Source organism: Camarhynchus parvulus, chromosome 2 (assembly GCF_901933205.1).
Source record: "Camarhynchus parvulus chromosome 2, STF_HiC, whole genome shotgun sequence".
NCBI lineage: Eukaryota > Metazoa > Chordata > Aves > Passeriformes > Thraupidae > Camarhynchus > Camarhynchus parvulus.
In genome coordinates, this window is record NC_044572.1 from 71,176,007 (window position 1) to 71,193,607 (window position 17,601).

General features: G+C 37.4%; 1 protein-coding gene across 3 annotated transcripts in view; it reads right to left on the reverse strand.

Annotated features, from left to right (window-relative positions):
• LOC115914924 (cadherin-6) overlaps window positions 1-17,601 on the reverse strand; it is a 103,109-nt gene that overhangs the window by 21,795 nt on the left and 63,713 nt on the right. For all 3 annotated transcript variants that reach the window (XM_030967798.1, XM_030967817.1, XM_030967807.1), the window contains exons 3-7: window positions 7,623-7,917; window positions 6,091-6,210; window positions 3,963-4,130; window positions 2,261-2,448; window positions 666-919 (exon numbers count right to left, since the gene is read on the reverse strand). In XM_030967798.1, coding sequence (XP_030823658.1) covers window positions 666-919; window positions 2,261-2,448; window positions 3,963-4,130; window positions 6,091-6,210; window positions 7,623-7,917 — 1,025 coding nt within the window. The remainder of the gene's footprint in view (window positions 1-665; window positions 920-2,260; window positions 2,449-3,962; window positions 4,131-6,090; window positions 6,211-7,622; window positions 7,918-17,601) is intronic.

Sequence of the window (17,601 nt, forward strand, 5' to 3'; positions counted from 1 at the left end):
TGCACTGAAACAATACACAATTCACAAAAAGAAGACTTAGGTATAGCTACTCCAGCCTCAACATTTCCTCCACTTCCTCTAAGAACAGTTTATTGATTCATAGCAAGTTTAATTTATGAAGCTCATGAGACTGACTCTTATCTTACAAGCCTTGCACTGATACAAGTGAGATCAGAGCCTGGGTGTGCACATGAGCTGATTTTGAGGCATTTCTACTTGTGATTTAGAAAAGATGGATGTGGCCCCTGTTAAGCAGGTCTGGACAGAAGACAGAAGAAGAAAAGGCTGTTGGATCACCCCCCTGTCATATAGCCAAGAGGATGCACTGCATTGCACTGGAAAATATTAAAGGTGGAAGGAAAACACTAAGATTTTCTCAGTGGTCTCTTTGCAGTAAATTATTTCATGGTAGAAATAACCATATTCATTAGTTACTAAAGAGATTAGGATATAATTCAAGATGCAAAGGCCATACAAACACATTCACACATACTTAAATATGTTCAAGCATGACAGATCATTTACCATGTACAATATCCCATATTCAAGCATGCCCTACAATTCACATTGTTACAAGTGAGGATTTTTTTGTGTGTGCTGACATGATAAAAGCAAAATCAAGGCTGTAAAGAATTTACAGGCAAGTTGAAGTAGTATATGCTTACTTGACAGGATTCTTGGCAGCATCTGGATCCTGAGCAGTTACTGTTCCTATTACACTGTTTAATGGAACATCTTCTTTCACTTCCATTATGTATGCTGGTCTGCTGAACATGGGGGGTTCATCGACATCCTCCACCTGAATTCTGACTGTAGCTGAGTCCTTGAATGGCCCCAGGTACAGGAATCGGGGGTCCACATGAGTGTTGGTAGCTTCCACTTTGAGAATATACAAGTTTTTGCTTTCGAAATCCAGTGCCTGGGAAGGTAAAAAAAAAAGTTTAGGAAGTCTGTAGAGATTGCTGTGATTCTCAGCCAGATGAGCAGGATGAATAGTGGGAAGTCATGGAGAGGCCTGTGCTAGATAACAGGAGCCTGAACTGGAATGAAAATGCCAGCAGAAAAGGAGAACGGGCTGTATGCCCAGATAATACATTAGGAAGAAAACCACTTTTTTCAAGGAATTCTATGCCTGGAACTTCTAAACGTCAAGCAGTTTTCTCATACAGCTTTAACTCCTCATGCCAGTTATTCTGTCATTTTTGGCATTTTGATGATTTATTATCTATTTCCTGCCCATAGGCACCACACAGTAAAGGAGGGAAGATTTTCTAGGTGTTGCTTGTTTAGACACTGGCATTCCATCACAGAAATGAAACACTGTGGCATCTAGTGTCTGGATATGCAGGACAACTCACAAAACCAAACATGATTTTATGATAGGCCATGACTATAGCACACACCCTTAAAACTACAAAGAAGCAGCGTTTAGAGACTCTTTGTTACTACTTGGAGAAATGTGGGGACAGAGTAGTCACCCTGTTTTTCCATTACATTGTAGAAAATTCACAGCTTCTGTCAGCAACAGACAGAAATACAAACAGAGTTAGACTGATATCATAATCAGACCCTGGAAGGCATCTCCTAAAAAACAAGTAATGACAGGTGTCGTACTGATATCAACAAGCAAGTGCATGTTTGGAAAATCTACACAATGTCTATCTAGTGATGAGTGAACTTGAATTGATGAAGGATGATATCTGTAACCTTATCAAGTTTGCCTGATAACCCACTGTAAACAATATTTCTCAAACCTTTTCTGACAACCAATGTGCAACCTAGTAGATGATGTCCACTGTGATCTCGCAAGGCACTGATTTTTTTTTTCTAAAGCAAAAGCATGCTGATAGATGTATTAAATTTTACAAAATGTGAGTCAAAAGAAATTTGTCTATGTACTTTAATATATTATAGCTGCTGAATCAACACCCTCTTATAAGGAAGAATAGGCAATGTGATACTAATTATTTCTGTGGTCTTAACACAGTATCTTCTACTAAGTGAGCAAAACCTGTAAGCATCATAGGGAGAAAATCACAGTTGGATGGTGGTGGAGCTTCCTTGAGTTTTTCTGAGTATATTCAGGCTGCAGAATTTTTTCCCAGTTGTACCCCACACCTTAGGTAATTTACTCTCTCAGGTCCTCCAAAGTTTGTGCATTGCTTCAGTAAAGAAGGTATAAGAGGAAGGATACCAATTGCTTGTATAAAAGAAACTTTACATACGTAGAGGCTGGGATGAAGTGTGTCAAGATGGGTACCTTTTTCACGGTTATAATTCCTTCCTGTGTGTCCTTGTCTGTGGTAATTCCAAACATGTCGTATCCATCCCCCTCAGTGATGCTGTACTCAATCTCTGCATTTTCATCCACGTCAGCATCATTAGCTTTTATCCTGCCAACTGGGGAGTCGAGCGGCGTCGACTCAGGAGCTCTGAACTGGTACGTGCCTACAGCAGACAGACAGGGAAATCTGGTTAGTCTCAAGGTGCTTTGGACACCACCCCTCAGCCCACTGTCCACGCTGGGAGTGTGCAGGTGAGTTAGGAAGTCACTGAGTCTTCCTGGGCCAAAAGCCTTCAGCTTCTGCTGTACTTTCATGGGGGTAAAAGTTACTTATTTTTCAACCTGTTTGCTCATATGGAGGATGGGCATTTTGCTTTGCTATAAACATGTAACTTTAGCAACAGAGGTCCCTTTCTGGGTGCTCTCAGGGTCTCTGTTGGATGTATCAGAAATGTGTATGAAAAATGTCTTGAGGCCAAAGGGCAAATATTAAGAATTGTCAGAAGCTAGTACAGCTTAGTATCACTAAAACTGAATCCAGCTCAAATACCCATTAAAAATGTACTACATTGAATTTTTGTCAGAGAAAAACTGCTTTTGGAATGTTGACATTATGAAGCTGTATCTTTGCTTTTTACATTGAAGACACTCATGTCCAGAGATGTATAATTAACTCATGGGGTGCAAAGTGTTATACTTCTTCTTAAGTTGCTCTAATTTAAATGGAAACTCTTTGCCCACAGCTAAGAACAGACTTTGAACCTAAATGACAAGTTGCTTCCAATAACTTTCCCAGTGACTTAACTGCCAAAGCTCACTGATTTGTCTGATAGTATCTGCAATTATTTCCTGTAACAGCTGCTCTTGACTTTGACACACACTGACACTGCAATACACTCACATCATACAGAGAGCAGTGGTTAGACAAAGTAAAAAAGGAAAAAAAAATAGAGAGAGAAAGAAGGAAGTAAAGAGAGAGGGAAAGAGAAGAGGATGAAAGTTGAATCACTTTGAATCCCTTACAGCAATGAATGGTCAATAATAGAAATTACTCTCTAAGACAGCTTGTGCAATTGATTCCTATAAGCATCACACAGATATCTACTGAATTATTTGAGAGAGAGGAAGTAATTAGGCAGAAATACCCGGTATATTTAAGTATGTGTTTTTGGTTCTGTATGCAAAGAATATAGGAAAGTTCATTGCAACAAATGCTTTCTTGTTATAAATACTCCTTTCTATAGAATTGTTCTTGGGATATTTTTGCATACTTAAATAAATTTGTTTCAAAACTTCAATATATTAGATTACAACAGATAACTTAAAATGCAATCAATCACGAAGTCTGAAAGAAATAGTAGTGAACAAGAAATACAGATTACATTGATCAGTTATTTAAAAAGTAGGAAAAATAGAAGTTGCTTCTGCACAATAATTCACGTCTCAGACTGTCAATTGCAACTGGAGTAAAAATATTAAATATTCATTTCCCAGTTATTGCAATTAATCTTGTCATGATGCTATTGCTTAGTTATGTGCTTTCTTTTGCTTTCCTAAAGAAGTTTGATACTCAGTAAATTCACAATAGAAGAAACAATATCTAAGGTGAACAAAAAACAAAACAAGAACCATTTCTGTCCATTTTAGTGTTAGAACACAGAATGTAAATATTCCATACTCTGGGGGAAGCGAGGTGGATTGTCGTTGACATCAGTCAGTGTGATGTTCACGGTGGTGGTTCCTGATAATCCGCCCATCTGGCCTCCCATGTCTTTAGCCTGGATGACCACTTGGTACTGCTCCCTATTTTCACGGTCCATGTTCAGTAAAGCAGTTTTAATAATGCCTGTAAACATGAAAATTAAAGAGTGGGGAGTTCACAGGTAGTGACTTTGATGGGAATTCTTATTAAAAGAACAAAAAATAATCTCTGCATAGTCAGTAAACTTTGCCCAGTACAAATATTTACCGTTGTGAGATGGTTCATTAAATTACAGATTTGTCATGTCACATCTCAGGCTCCTGCCTATGTGACAGACACAGTATAAGTGGTACCCACAGAAAAATGTTCTACTTATTTGTGAGCCATGTTATTTTACATAACTATTTACCCTCTTTCAGTTTCATGCTAAAAACTCTCACTGAACTGGAAAAAGGCTGTTCGTTCATTATTTTGACAGATGTGGTTAAAAAAAAGTAAAGCTAACTTCAGCAACAAACCATTAAAGACTGCAGCAACATTAAATGGAAGAAAAGAAATTAATTAAGAAAATTACGAGCATTCAAACATGCCTGAGTATATATACTTCTTTTTATACATTGATTGAAATGATTTGCCAGTTACTTCCTTCTTCAAAGGCACAAATAACAGTTATAAGGCCAACTGCTACTGAAATTCAATCATTCAGATTTACCATGAAGCAAAGTGTTTGCATTCTCACTGGGTCTCTCAAGGTAAGAACTGATTCCTTTGTAGGCAAAAGGGGTGAAATTCAAGTACTGAAACCCATGACAAAATTCACAGTGGGTTTGAAAGAGACATGTTTCACTCTAAGAGTTCTGCAATTGATTTCCATGGCAGGAAGATCAAGACTGTGGTTTACTTAGCTTCCGGTCCCCCACACAAACCTCTTGATACAAGTTTATTACTGGTGAACTCCTAGCTACTTTATCCTTATTATAACTCTAGAGGAGTACATACTGCACTGTCCACGTCAGAAAGAACGCATCAGCACAAAAATCCTAGCTTCTGTTATCTAATACCTTATGCTTGAAGGGAAGCTCCCTTTGATCTTGGCTCTCCCTCTTCGCAGAATTGTGTACACCCTTTCAACTCAGGTTTCACTTTGAGACATAGAGTCTCTCCTTCCTTTTCCCTGCCTGAGTCTCTAAGATTTATCTAAGAAACAATCCTAAACCTGATGAATTGTCTGGGATAATCTGTTTCTTTCCTGTAAGGATGCTGAGGAGAACTGATTTCCCTAGCTTCCAGCAACATAACACAGGGGATGTTTCACTGAAGGAGTCTCTTGAGATAGTTTGATTTTTCTTGAAAAACTTAGTCAAAAAGCTTGAGAAGAGACTATCTGTGTAGTCAGGTAGTCAATGTTACACCAGATTCAGTCAGACAGAATATATATGCACAGGTTCCAAAGCTGTCTGTTAGTCAGACCATTAAAAATTCCAGTCACTGTGTATAATTTAAACATCTTCCAAAAACAGAACTCAGAACTTTGGGATTCTATTTGTGATCTTCTACTTTAGCGCAACAGTCAATTTTACCTCTTCTATCATTACTCTTAATTAAGATTTCTTTCATAAAATTAGCATTAAAGTGATATGTTGCAGATGCAAGAAATTATAATTACTTTAAACAAGTTTTGAAGAAGCAAACGGAGAAAGAAAACTCACCTGAACAAGCCCTCAGTCTTAATTTAGCTATTATGAAGATCTATGAGGATTAAGCACTTTTTTTCCACACCCACCTGTTTCTCTCTTTCATCTAAAAGCCAACCTATTTGGTTTAATTTAACCATCCACTGCAGTTTCTGTACCCACTGCTTGTTAAAAATGATTAGAAACTGGTTCACAACTAGTACTAATTGTATTTATTAGACTTTGCTGGTAAGATTAAAATAATGTAGGTGTCATGTTTACAGATGTATCGCTCTATTAAATTTGTCAGATTTTGCACTGAGTAAGATGTAATCTCTTCAAAGTTTGTTTAGTAATATATCCTAGCTTGGCTTAGCGTGTCATTTTGAATTACAGACATTGTCACAGAATGACAGATAAGGTCCCCTGACCTGTCTCAGATTCGACGGAGAAATATGGTTGTCCCTGGAGAATGCTGTAGACAACTTTAGCACTGTTCCCATATGTAGGATCATCGGCATCAGTTGCAGTGACTTGCACAACAAAGGTACCTGCAATGAAAAATTAAAGAAAACAAAAATTAATAGGTTTTTTTCACAGCCAAGACAGTTTATGATGTAGAGAAAAAAACAATTCATGTTCAGGTCAGATTTGTGGCAGGAAGTTCATGGCAGAAATATTCGTATTTTGTAGAATTTTCTCTGCTCATGAAGGACATAAGCTCAAAATGATACCTGTCTTATTCTCAACACATTCAAAAACAGTTATTGATTGAGTATGTGGATCCTTCTTTCATGAAGGAAACAAAAATGCACCCCTTTTCAGATATTTAAGCATTCAGCATTCCTTGAATCTAGGTTAAGAATATACTTTTGCAAATCTACTCATACTCGTAAAGTATTTGATGAGAGAATGTAACTATGGTTCTTCAGGTGTTTTCTAGAGAAAGAAATGGTATTGAATCTTAGGGAAGGTGTTAAGAAACATAAAAAATTCGCTTAGATTTTGGCATTTAAAACCATTTGTGAATAAAGTGTTCACATATTAAAATGTGAATATTAGGTTCTCACTTCATCAGATGAGTTTTCATCCATGTGACAAGTCCCATGAATGAGGGGAGAGCGTATGCCCCAAAGTCTTTATTTTCATATTGCTTGAGCTTTATTTTAATCTCACTCTTGATCATGATTAATTAATGCTTCTCTCCCTGGACATTATCTCAAATTAGAAATGTGCTTCTTGGAATTTAACCATCCATTGCTCTCTGACAAAGAAATCAAAATGACCTCCCTAAGAATCAAAGAATCAAAACCTGTCAACTTCTCAGGAAAAGATCTCATCTTAAAATAATTTTCCAAAGAAGTTTTTTTTTTTTTAATTGTCTTCATTGATTTCTACAGCTCAATCTATTTTAAATCAATAGAAAAATTTCAATGGACTTCAAAGGACTTCAGAGCTCTTCTGCATGGAAAGAACAACAAAGGTCATAGGAAGTTAATGGCATATTTCAGAACGAATGGGTGACAGAAATGTGTACAACCCCTTCTGTACCCCCTTTTCCATTTTGTTTACCTTCCTGAACTAAATAAGGGTTGCTGAACAGATCTAGGTGTGGTATTGACACAATTGACCTTGAAATACCATATTACTAACATGTATTAAAACCAGGTATCACATAACAGAGCTCGACACAATTTGATTGACATTAAACCAGATGATATTAACTTGGCATTTTTTGTGGTAAACAGAGGGAGCATGTTTCACCCAGCTGACACCTCTGATTCCAGCAAACTGTTGCCACTATTTTCCTGGATTTTAATTTTTTTTTAATGTCTCAGGTGCTTTTAGTCCAGACTCAAACAGCAGATGTCTCTATTCAACACCTGTAGAGTCTGGGCCCTTCAATAACTCCATGGAAAGAAACCAGACCAGCCACTGAAACCAGTTATTAGTTAGCACCTACCAACATCTGACATTTCGGGAATGCTGGCATTGTAAACGTCCTTTGTGAACATTGGCTCATTGTCATTGATATCATGGATCTTAATGATGAACTCAGATTCTGGTTCCACTGGTCTTCCAGTCCTTCTGTTTATAGCCTGGGCACGGAGTATGTATACAGGCTTTTCTTCCCTGTCTAGTCTCTTTGTGGCCTGGATGTCACCAGTGTTTTCATTGATAATGAAGAGGTCTCCTGCTCCATCTCCAGAAAGGATGTATTTAAGTGATCCATCTCCTTTATCCTGGTCTGAATGCAGCTGGTGGTGAAATGGGAATAAAAAAAAAAAAAGAAAGGAAAATAAATAAATAATTGGGACACAATTCTAGATACTTTAACCAATATCATGATATATGCTTTCCTATCAGTAATACTCAGCCAGAAGGCTGCACACTCCTTTTGGGAAATGAGTTGATACTACAGGATCAGTGAATAGACTGAGTTGTGTCTTGATGTCAGAATTGAAATGGTCAGCAATATTATAAGAAGCTGCCTGAGGATAACCATAAACTGAAGCTGCAGACCACTTTCCCAAGCTAAATATACATCAATCAAACACAGATTCTAGTGACTTAGGTGGAATCCAAGGAATATATAGGGCAGTGATATCCTACAGAGAAAAAACAGTGTGTTTGGGAATTGCAGTAAGCAAAGAATTAAAAAGTGGCCAGTCAAGACATTTCTTAAGTTTAAATTCTGGGTGCTTGGCTCTTATGCCCCATGGACATTATGTAATATATCATATAATGCACAATAAAATAACCTACCAAATACATATGCAAACAGCAGACAAATACATGCATTCACAGATCTGGCAAACTAAGGCCAGAGCCAGGCAGGTGTAACAGACCATTACAGCACTGGAAGTGAAGAGATCAGCTGCCTTATCCAAAGGGGCATAGATGAAGCTGAAACATGGTGGGGGAAAGGGAAATAAAAGAATTATGGTAATTAGCATAAAAAGCATGCGCTGCATCTTTTATTTCCCCAGATGATTTCCGCATCTCTTGGAATTCTGTTGAGTGACTCAAAAGGTGTAACTGATTAAATCATACCCTTATGGGTATTCCTTAAAAAAGCCTTATTTATTCCCCTGGCCTTAAAATCCAGGCTACTCAACTACAACTTATTTTATTGTTACATCAGTGAAAATAAAAATTTAAAAAATGAAACATTAAAATGGCTTTTAATGTATGAGCATAGGTCATGAAGACAATGGGGAAAAAATCTGTTAGGTAGCAGATTCCTGGAAATTGTTTCTTTTGTAGACAAAACCTGTTTAAGAGACAGGAGAGCTGGATTTTCTCAACCATCTCTTTGCTTATCTTTTCCTGAATAGGAGTTAGAAAAAAACCCTTGTTGAGTGTTTTGCAAAGCACTTAGCATTGCTGGATAGCATGCAGAGGACAGTAAAATTTGTAGATTTAAAGAATCTTGGCATAGACTCCAGCTGTGCCTGGCTATGCCGTACCATGCTGGAAGGGCAGCCTACAGCATGACCATATGGTCGATGTTTTGGGCTTCCTCCAAGTTTCTGCTCAAATCAGAAATCTACAGACACCACACTTGGTGGCACAGTGTTCCACTGTGTGCGCATATGCCAATGATCCCTAGAGAAAGCATGTTCTGTGCAAAAAGTCTGCCTTTAAGGGCAAAACTCTCCAACACCACACATTCCAAGACTGTCCAATAATACAAAATATCATAACTGTGGCATGGTTAATCATTAGCACACATGCTGAAGCACTCTTCTTGATTTTCTCCTTCAGGGAGAAAATGGGCATTCTGTGTAATTTTGCACGGAGCCCTTTCTCTTGATAATAAGGATAGCAATAAGTAGGTTCTGTGCAGAATTTTTCCTAAAGAGTTTTCACATCCCTTCACGAAACCAGTCAATACCATTTGCTCTGTTTTTGGATAACAAAGTTTCCCAGAAGGCTTGTCTTGAAATTTGGAATAGAATTGAAGTCTCTTGAGTCCCATTCAGTTGGCCAATTTCCTTGGCCAGGGGGCCTAGAGGAATTATATTATTTACTAGACATAAGTTCAGACTCTAAAAAACATCTATCAGACCAGCTTATTAAGAAGTCAGACTAGAAGTCTACTGCAGGAAGTAATTTCAATTAGTTATTTGAATAGAACTTTCCTCAAAGGCAACCTGCGACAGAAAAGACGTGGAAATAATTTTAAATTTGTGTATTTTTATGATTGTTTCACATCAAAAATTCAACCTCTGTTTGCGTTGAAAGCCTGTTTAACTTTGTATCAGAACGGGACAAAAACAGCCCTCAGTAACAGACTATCATTAATTCATATGAGTCATGGAATGTGCTGTTTTGAGACTTGGTAAAGGCTGAACTCCCAAGCTCATTGTTATCATCATTTTAATTAAACTTGGTTTCAACGAACAAAGTAGCAAAAAAGGTCAAGATAGAAAAGGTGTTGGAACCACTGGGAATAGTTTTCCATAATATTCTTTAACTAGCCTAGACTACATAAAGAACTAAAAATGGAAACTTTTATGATTTTTTCAATTGTTTATTAAATTTTCACTTCTCCTCCAAAATTAACCCACTTGTGTAAGACCCACTGTGACTCCGGACAATAAGAGAAAGTACATCTCGGTGTCATCAACAGTGAGAATGAGGCGATCCTCATCCATGGTTCAATCTTTAGACCTCCATCTAAATCACTATCTTTAAAAAAAGATTCTCCCTTGGATAAAATCTTTTCCAATATCTTTAGCTTTACAACTTTCCTAAGACATGACAGAACAAACTAAGTGCTCAGCTAGCCAGGCTGTGGATTATTTACTGCGAGAGTCTGACCTGTGGGAGGTCATGTCCTGCATGTGTATTACAGAGAGCTGAGGCTGGCTGAATACTTGCTCTTCAAACCAACAATGAATGTGCAGCATATCATCATGTGTGGCCTCATCAACCTGGTTCACAAAGGGCCTCTAAAAGTATGACTGAAATCTACTTGATTTCAGTAAGGGAGGATAGGTGTTGCCATAAGGTTTTTGTGGGATAGACCCGTATCACACCACCTGCTTAATTGCTGGGACAACTATATTATCAAAATAGTTTGGATTTTGTTTCCTTCTATTCAGAAAAAAAAATATATATACATATTAAAAAAATAAAAAACCAAGCAGATCTCAAGAAAAGTTTTTCACAGATGAAAAATTTGCAACATCCCCTTGTGAGGAAAATATATACATATATATATAAAAAGATTTATTATTTTAGATTAGTTTATCTGTCCTTGACTGTTTATTTGGTAGAAAAGATCTATCCAGACAAAGACAACATTTTTGTTCATTTTTTAAGTGTCAGTTTATCTTGGAAGTAATATTTGTTTGCGTAATCTATATGAAGAAGGGAAATTGCTATTACCAGCAGGTTAAAAAAAAATTGCAAATAACATCAAACAACAAAAAATGGTGCAAATTGAGTCCTGAAGAAAGGCCTGGAGGTGAGATGTACTTAAAAATACAGTTGATGGGGTTTGTATATAAAACTTAACACCATTGTGAGGTTATGAGGATGAAATAAATTGTAATAACCCCATTTTCTTTTTAAGTTAAAGTTATTTTTCACTACCTCGACATCTCATTGTCAAGAAAGTTTGCTGTAATGAAGTATGTGCATAAATTACACTGCAGATGCTTTTAGCAGGACTCTCCTAGCCAATACATGATACTATAGCTTCACTCTCCTTACTCATTTGTATTGTAAAAAGGTGTCCATTATCCTCTGCATAAAGTTAGTCAAATAAAAGGGCCATGGCAGTTAGCTATGGGATAGAACAAAATGTTTGGGACACAACCCTCACATGTAATCTGGGCTGCACCATAAAACCTTTCCTCAAGACAAAGTTAGTGCAGCCAATTTTTTAAGTACTCCACTTTAGGACAGATTTTTTACTTCTGTTGGAACTCAGCGTTACTCACTGGCCTTCATTTCAGTTGGTGGCTGAACTGAGCAATACCCCAAAGGTAAGCAAAATGGTGAAGAGCTAAGTCTATGCAATAAAAAAGAAATGTATCAGCAATTGCACTGTATTAATATTATAATAAATTGATTCACTCAGAATCTAATCTGGACACTCTTCTGACATTGTCCATTAATCACTGGCTAAGGCTGAGGATAAACGACAAATTAAAAATTTTACTATGCCCTAGGCATAGTTTTACTCCTTTTACTTTAATACCACTGTAAAGTGAACCATCTGGTTTGCTTTTAATGACTTACAGTCAGATAAAAACTCTCCAGCCTCTGTCTTTCTTCTGTTCCTCCCAAATGTCCTGGCCCAAACCATTCAAATACATTTGCCTGGACACAGGGAAGGCTGCATTCCTCCTGAAGGAAGAGGTGTTTAAAGTGCACTCAGGACTGGAGCAACAGCTCCCTGAATTGGACATTCTACTTGTTGTCATATACATAATTATTTTAACGTGAGAGCTGTTTTCTGTTTTTTCCCCCTTAAAATTAGCCACAATCTAAGTAGCCTTGTTCTCTACAGTATCTCTGGCAGAGCCCTCCAAAATCTCCAAGGGTAGTAGCAATGGACTGTCTTTGGCACAACATCAAAGAAAAGGGAAGTGAAATCTCTGCTCAAAGTATTTTTACACAAGCATTTTTTTTATTATTTATTTCTGGACTGATTTTATTGACAGCATTTGTGTTCATCTCACATCACATCAACAGATAGCACTGTTTTATTTTAAAAGCAATACTCCACAAAAATTTGACCATGATTTTAAGAATTAAGTTGGATTGATTCTATACACTCAGGAATTCCTTCAGCAAAGCATATGGGAAGAATTTAAGGGCATCTTCCAAGTGCTTTTGCAGCTAGACTATAAACTGCTGTGGTGCAGGGAATAGCATCTACCAGGAGGACAATGGCAGGGACTGGAAGCCATGGCCTGTCCCACCACCCCAGGCAGGAGCAGGGCAGCCAGACGCGACCAGGACAGCCCTGGTGCTGGGTACTGGGAGCCTCCTGGGAATGGAGATGGCTGGACAGAGCTGTCAGGAGCTGGAGACTGGCCCTGCCGTGGTGTTTCTGGGGCAGGCTCATGAGGCTGACCTGGAGTCTTGGGCTCTGGGCAGGGGAACAGAGACAGTCAAGACTGGGCAGTGAACTCGGGGCCCTTTTCTCAACATGCTAAATTCACCTTGATATGAAACTTTATGAAACATGAGGACCAAAACCGAATAACTGAGATCCCATATGTTTTAAGAGGTTAAGACCAACCACTAACTTATTTTCTGTGTTTAAATGGATACACCAGAGAGAAGTGGTTTTCTAGCACGGATATTTGTAACAAGGTTGTACTGAAAATGTACTTTTACAGCTGTGGTAATTAAATTCCAACAAATTGAAATTGCAGGCCGTGACTATTCTCCAGAGTTAAATAACACCCCTCCTCTACCTCATTCTGTAACACCGATTTAAACAGCATAGTTAATCTCATTTGTGAAGTGGCTTTAGGTTATGAAAGACAGGTGTAAATTGCAGTTTAGCTCCCACTAATGTCATATTGCTGGTTAGGATACCTGGCAATTCAGTGGGTAAAATGGTTTTCTATTCACCCTACAGACCAAGTTCCTTTCCCTTTTGTGAATATTACATGCTTGTTGCTGAATTTCAGAGCAGTTACTGAATCTCTGCAAAGATCAAAGTCAATTGACCTTGGGATGTATACACTGAACCATCAACCTACAATTATGCACAAATAAGCTGCCTGTTGTGTTTTATTATTCATTTGTGTTTTTAAGAGTGACTTGATATTCTGGGCTTGGTGTGGTCCCATTTTTGTCTCCTAGCACACTAATGAAATAGAGACCAACTATTAAAATAGTAAGCAAGCAGTTGGTAGGTAGCTAATGAAGGGAACCATGGTTTTACTACTGGGAATATTCATAGCACATGATTCCACTCCAGTTTTACTATATCCAAACACCAAAATACAGTCTAGAAACAAACAAATTCAACTAAATATATTGCTTGAGGTTACACAGTGCAATACTGAAGCATTTAGAGAAAACAAGGCATGCACAAAGAGACTGCTAATGCTGTAATAGTAAAAGCAATAACAACCTTGCACTCTTCCTTGGCTCTCCTGGTGCTCTTTATCCCTACACCAACAAAAAAATCCCTCAATTACTATAATAACCAACTCCTTTAGTATCATCAAATAATCAGCACCAAACTTTTCACTCTACTTGGTGTGAAAAGGAAAATGTCACTGGCTCTGCGCATTAGGTAATAAGTATTTATATGTATTTTGGTGAAGTTTAAGTACACACTTCTTTCTAAATCACAAAAAATAATGCCAAAACATTACATATGGGTTCCATATACCTCCATATATACAAAATGAATATCATCAGGGCAAACACCTACACAAATAATTTATTTCAAGACATAAAAGATGCTTTCTTACAGAGGATATTCCAGAAGGTTCATTAAGAGATCCAGCATCACCAGAAATGCCAGATTTCCTATGGATGTGTGTGCCATGTTTTTTTGGTCTCAATCATGCTAAGCTCTGGATCCTTCCATACACCACATAACCTACCTAACTCAGCCCTAAGCCAGTCTCTTGTCTCCCTCATATCACTCACATCACTGCATGGTTCTGGATACTTCCTGCTCTGGTCCTTGTCCTTAAATCCTATAGAAACTGCAGAATGGTGCTGCTTCTCATGTTCCTTACATACTTTCTGGAGAACCACCATGGGCCACAGCGGATGTTGGTTTATTTGTGTATCTATGGAAAAGCCAGCTGACCAGCCAGTCAAGGCTAAAAGTAGGTTTGTTTGCCTGATGTAGCTACTGTTCTGCAAACTGTACACGAGATTAATGATTTTGACACCTTTATTCCTCTACAAAATTAAACTCCAATAAGTTAATTGACTATAGAGCTATTTAGAGGAGGCCAGTGGGCAGAGATAGAGCTAGACTGCTGAACCTGATTATTAGACAGCTAGATGCTTAAAAATAATTTTGAAGACAATGGGAGAAAGATGCTACAGTGATTCCAAATCTTCTTGGTGCTTACAGAAACTAGAAGAGATGGTTCCTTTCCATTCTTATATAAAGCAATTTGAAGATTATAATAAGATTTATATTCTATAGCATCAAAAATCAAGAGACAGACTTTGAAGTAAGGTTCAAACACTGCCATTTTAAAAGAAAAAAAACAATAAAGAAAAAAATACAAGATTAAAAAGAAAGGCAAATAGACCTGTGCTAGCAGATCACAGAACCATGATGCCTCATGCACAGCTGCCAGGAACAGTGCTTTCACACAGGGGCTGTATTTAAACTGTTACCATAGGTACTTAGAGTAGATTCACACTCTTTTGTATCTCCTTACTAACCTGAGATTTGCTGTCCTAAGTCCTCAGCAGTCTTCATTTTTAATCACTTTCTTGCCCTTACAGATGTCACAGTTTATGGAGTAACTCAATGGGTTAACTATAGTAAGGGACTCGTTTAGTATGGTAAGTACAGCTCCTTTACCATAGTTAATACAGTAAACCTAAATATGGTTCAGTGTGACTGATTCCTGAGTGTTTGAATTTATTAATGTAGGTTTATCTTGCTTGGCTCTCACCATATATAGCAAAGAAAAAGCTGCAACAGGTTCACAGTTCCCGTTCAAAGAAATAGCTGCTCTCGAGGGTAGAAAAGATCTTGTTTCCCAAACTAGATGTGTTGTTCTTGTGCCAGCATTGTGTTTCTGTTTTTAAGAGCCTCCTCCCACATACATACATTCCTCCTCATCCTGCATTTACAGATAATAATTCCATATGCTTTTGGTTTTGTTTTGTTTTTTTTTTTTTTTTTTTGCTTTGTTTTTGTTATTTTGTTTCTTTTTCTAGACTCTCAGCCTACATACAGCTTTTGCTTACAAAATAGGCACTTCTGAGTCCTCAGCTGAAAACCTGTTTACAACCTCAGTATCTTGTTTTCAAGTCAAGTGGATTCCAAAAAGAGCCAGTGAAGAAAAGGCCAGATATGGAGGGCTGATGTTCCTAGCTGGTTTTCTGTAATTGCTGCATTTCAATTGGCCTTTCTTCTGTACAAATGGACATAGATTTTGGAATGTTAATGTTTTCCTACCTACATTAGAAATGAGGAGAAAGATTTGCTACTTTCATTGCTATATCAAAATAGTTCTTCTAGACTAAAACACTCAGTTTTTTTCTCCTTCTTCTGTTCCTTCTCCTTCCATTTTATGACTATACATTGTCTATTAGATTTTTTTCTTAATGACTCCTATTTCATGAACATTGCATTTTTTCCTGTTTGTATTCCTTCAGTTTTTAATAGCTCTCTTATTCTACTGTAGTATGTTCTCATAATAAAGGGTAAAATGAAATCAAGAATCATCGAATCACTGAGTTGGAAGGGATTTAACAGGATCGTCGAGTAATCCAAATCTTGATTGAAAACATTAAATCTATAAAAATTAATGGAAAAGAGCACTGAAGAATTACTGAGGTTATAGGAGGTTCCTGCATTTTAGTGTGTTGGTTTTTTTGGGGTTATTTAAAAATGTACTATGTCTATTTCATTGTGCTTACATTTTTGATCCATAAGAGTTAGTATAGCAAACACTATAAAAAAAAAAGAATACCTCAAAACCTGTCTCATTCAGCTGTGGAATCCTATTAATATAATAATACATAGCAGGATGTGTTTTTGTAGAAAGAAAATATCTGCAAGATACCTTGTTTATAAAAAGCATATCAACCTGGTTGCATTCAAACAGGCAAATTAGCAGAAAAATTGATATTGAAATAATAATAAGAGAAAATGTTAAAGGACATAGGAATTCAATACTTGAACTATTAAACAAAAGTCAAATGCTTTATTAAGATAGCAACCTTGGTGCAGAACTTGCAAAGGGTAAAACAAAAATGTCCTCTAAGGGTAACCTTTAACTTAAGTACTGGCTTTTTAAAAGAAAACAAAAAAAAAAGGCAGCAATGTGATTGAAGAACAGCAACAAAAAAGCTAAAATTGCACCCACTGTGAACGGCGAAAAAAGCTACAAGCATTCTGCAACAGCACTATCATCTGCAAAACATATTGTCCTGATATTAAGAATTGCAGGAGAATTTTAAAAAAATATCATGGGGATGCTGTCTTTCTGCTTCTTGAGAGTATCAAAATGTCAGTGAACTTTCTCATTCATTCGCAAAAGTAGCAGTGACAATTTGTTCCCTGTAAATGAATGACACCAAAAGAGGCTAAAACCAGTTTCATAGAGATGAACAAATTCAGTGAATGAATAGATCAAAAAGCACTAAGCATATTTCAAGATTCAGAAGCAACCAGGTACTCAAAAGGCAAACTGAATATAAAAGATGGTGGCATTTGATTTCAAAACAAATACAACACAGAAAGGTCAATATAATAAGAATAGAGGGCGCTAGAGTGAAAAAAATAAAAAATAATAAGAAAAATAAAGGGCAGTGGAATAAGAATTTGTCATTTGATCAGAAACAAGATGTAAGGTGTTCTCTCACTTTGGAACCACAGGCTCACACCCTTCGGGCAGGCAGGCTGGAAGTCTCTTTCTGTGAGGGCCATATGGGAGACCACATGGCCTGAGACAGACAGGGACTACAGCTTGGCTGATGTTGGGATCCTTGGTTTAAGGAATAGGCTGCCCCAAGTGTAATTGGGAACCTGGCGTTCTGTTTTAAATGTATGGAGCTAAGAATAAACATCCATACTCTGGTGACTCACACCTTTATTACACACCCTTCAAAATCACAAATGGGTTTTCTAACCTGAAGTGCAAACATGCAGCCACAGCTAATCAGCTTTGCAAAAAATCAACTGGAATATGTCAATCCTTTCAACATTGCCTGGGACCTCTCAAGGCTTCTCCCTCTTGGCTTCCCCAGCTGCC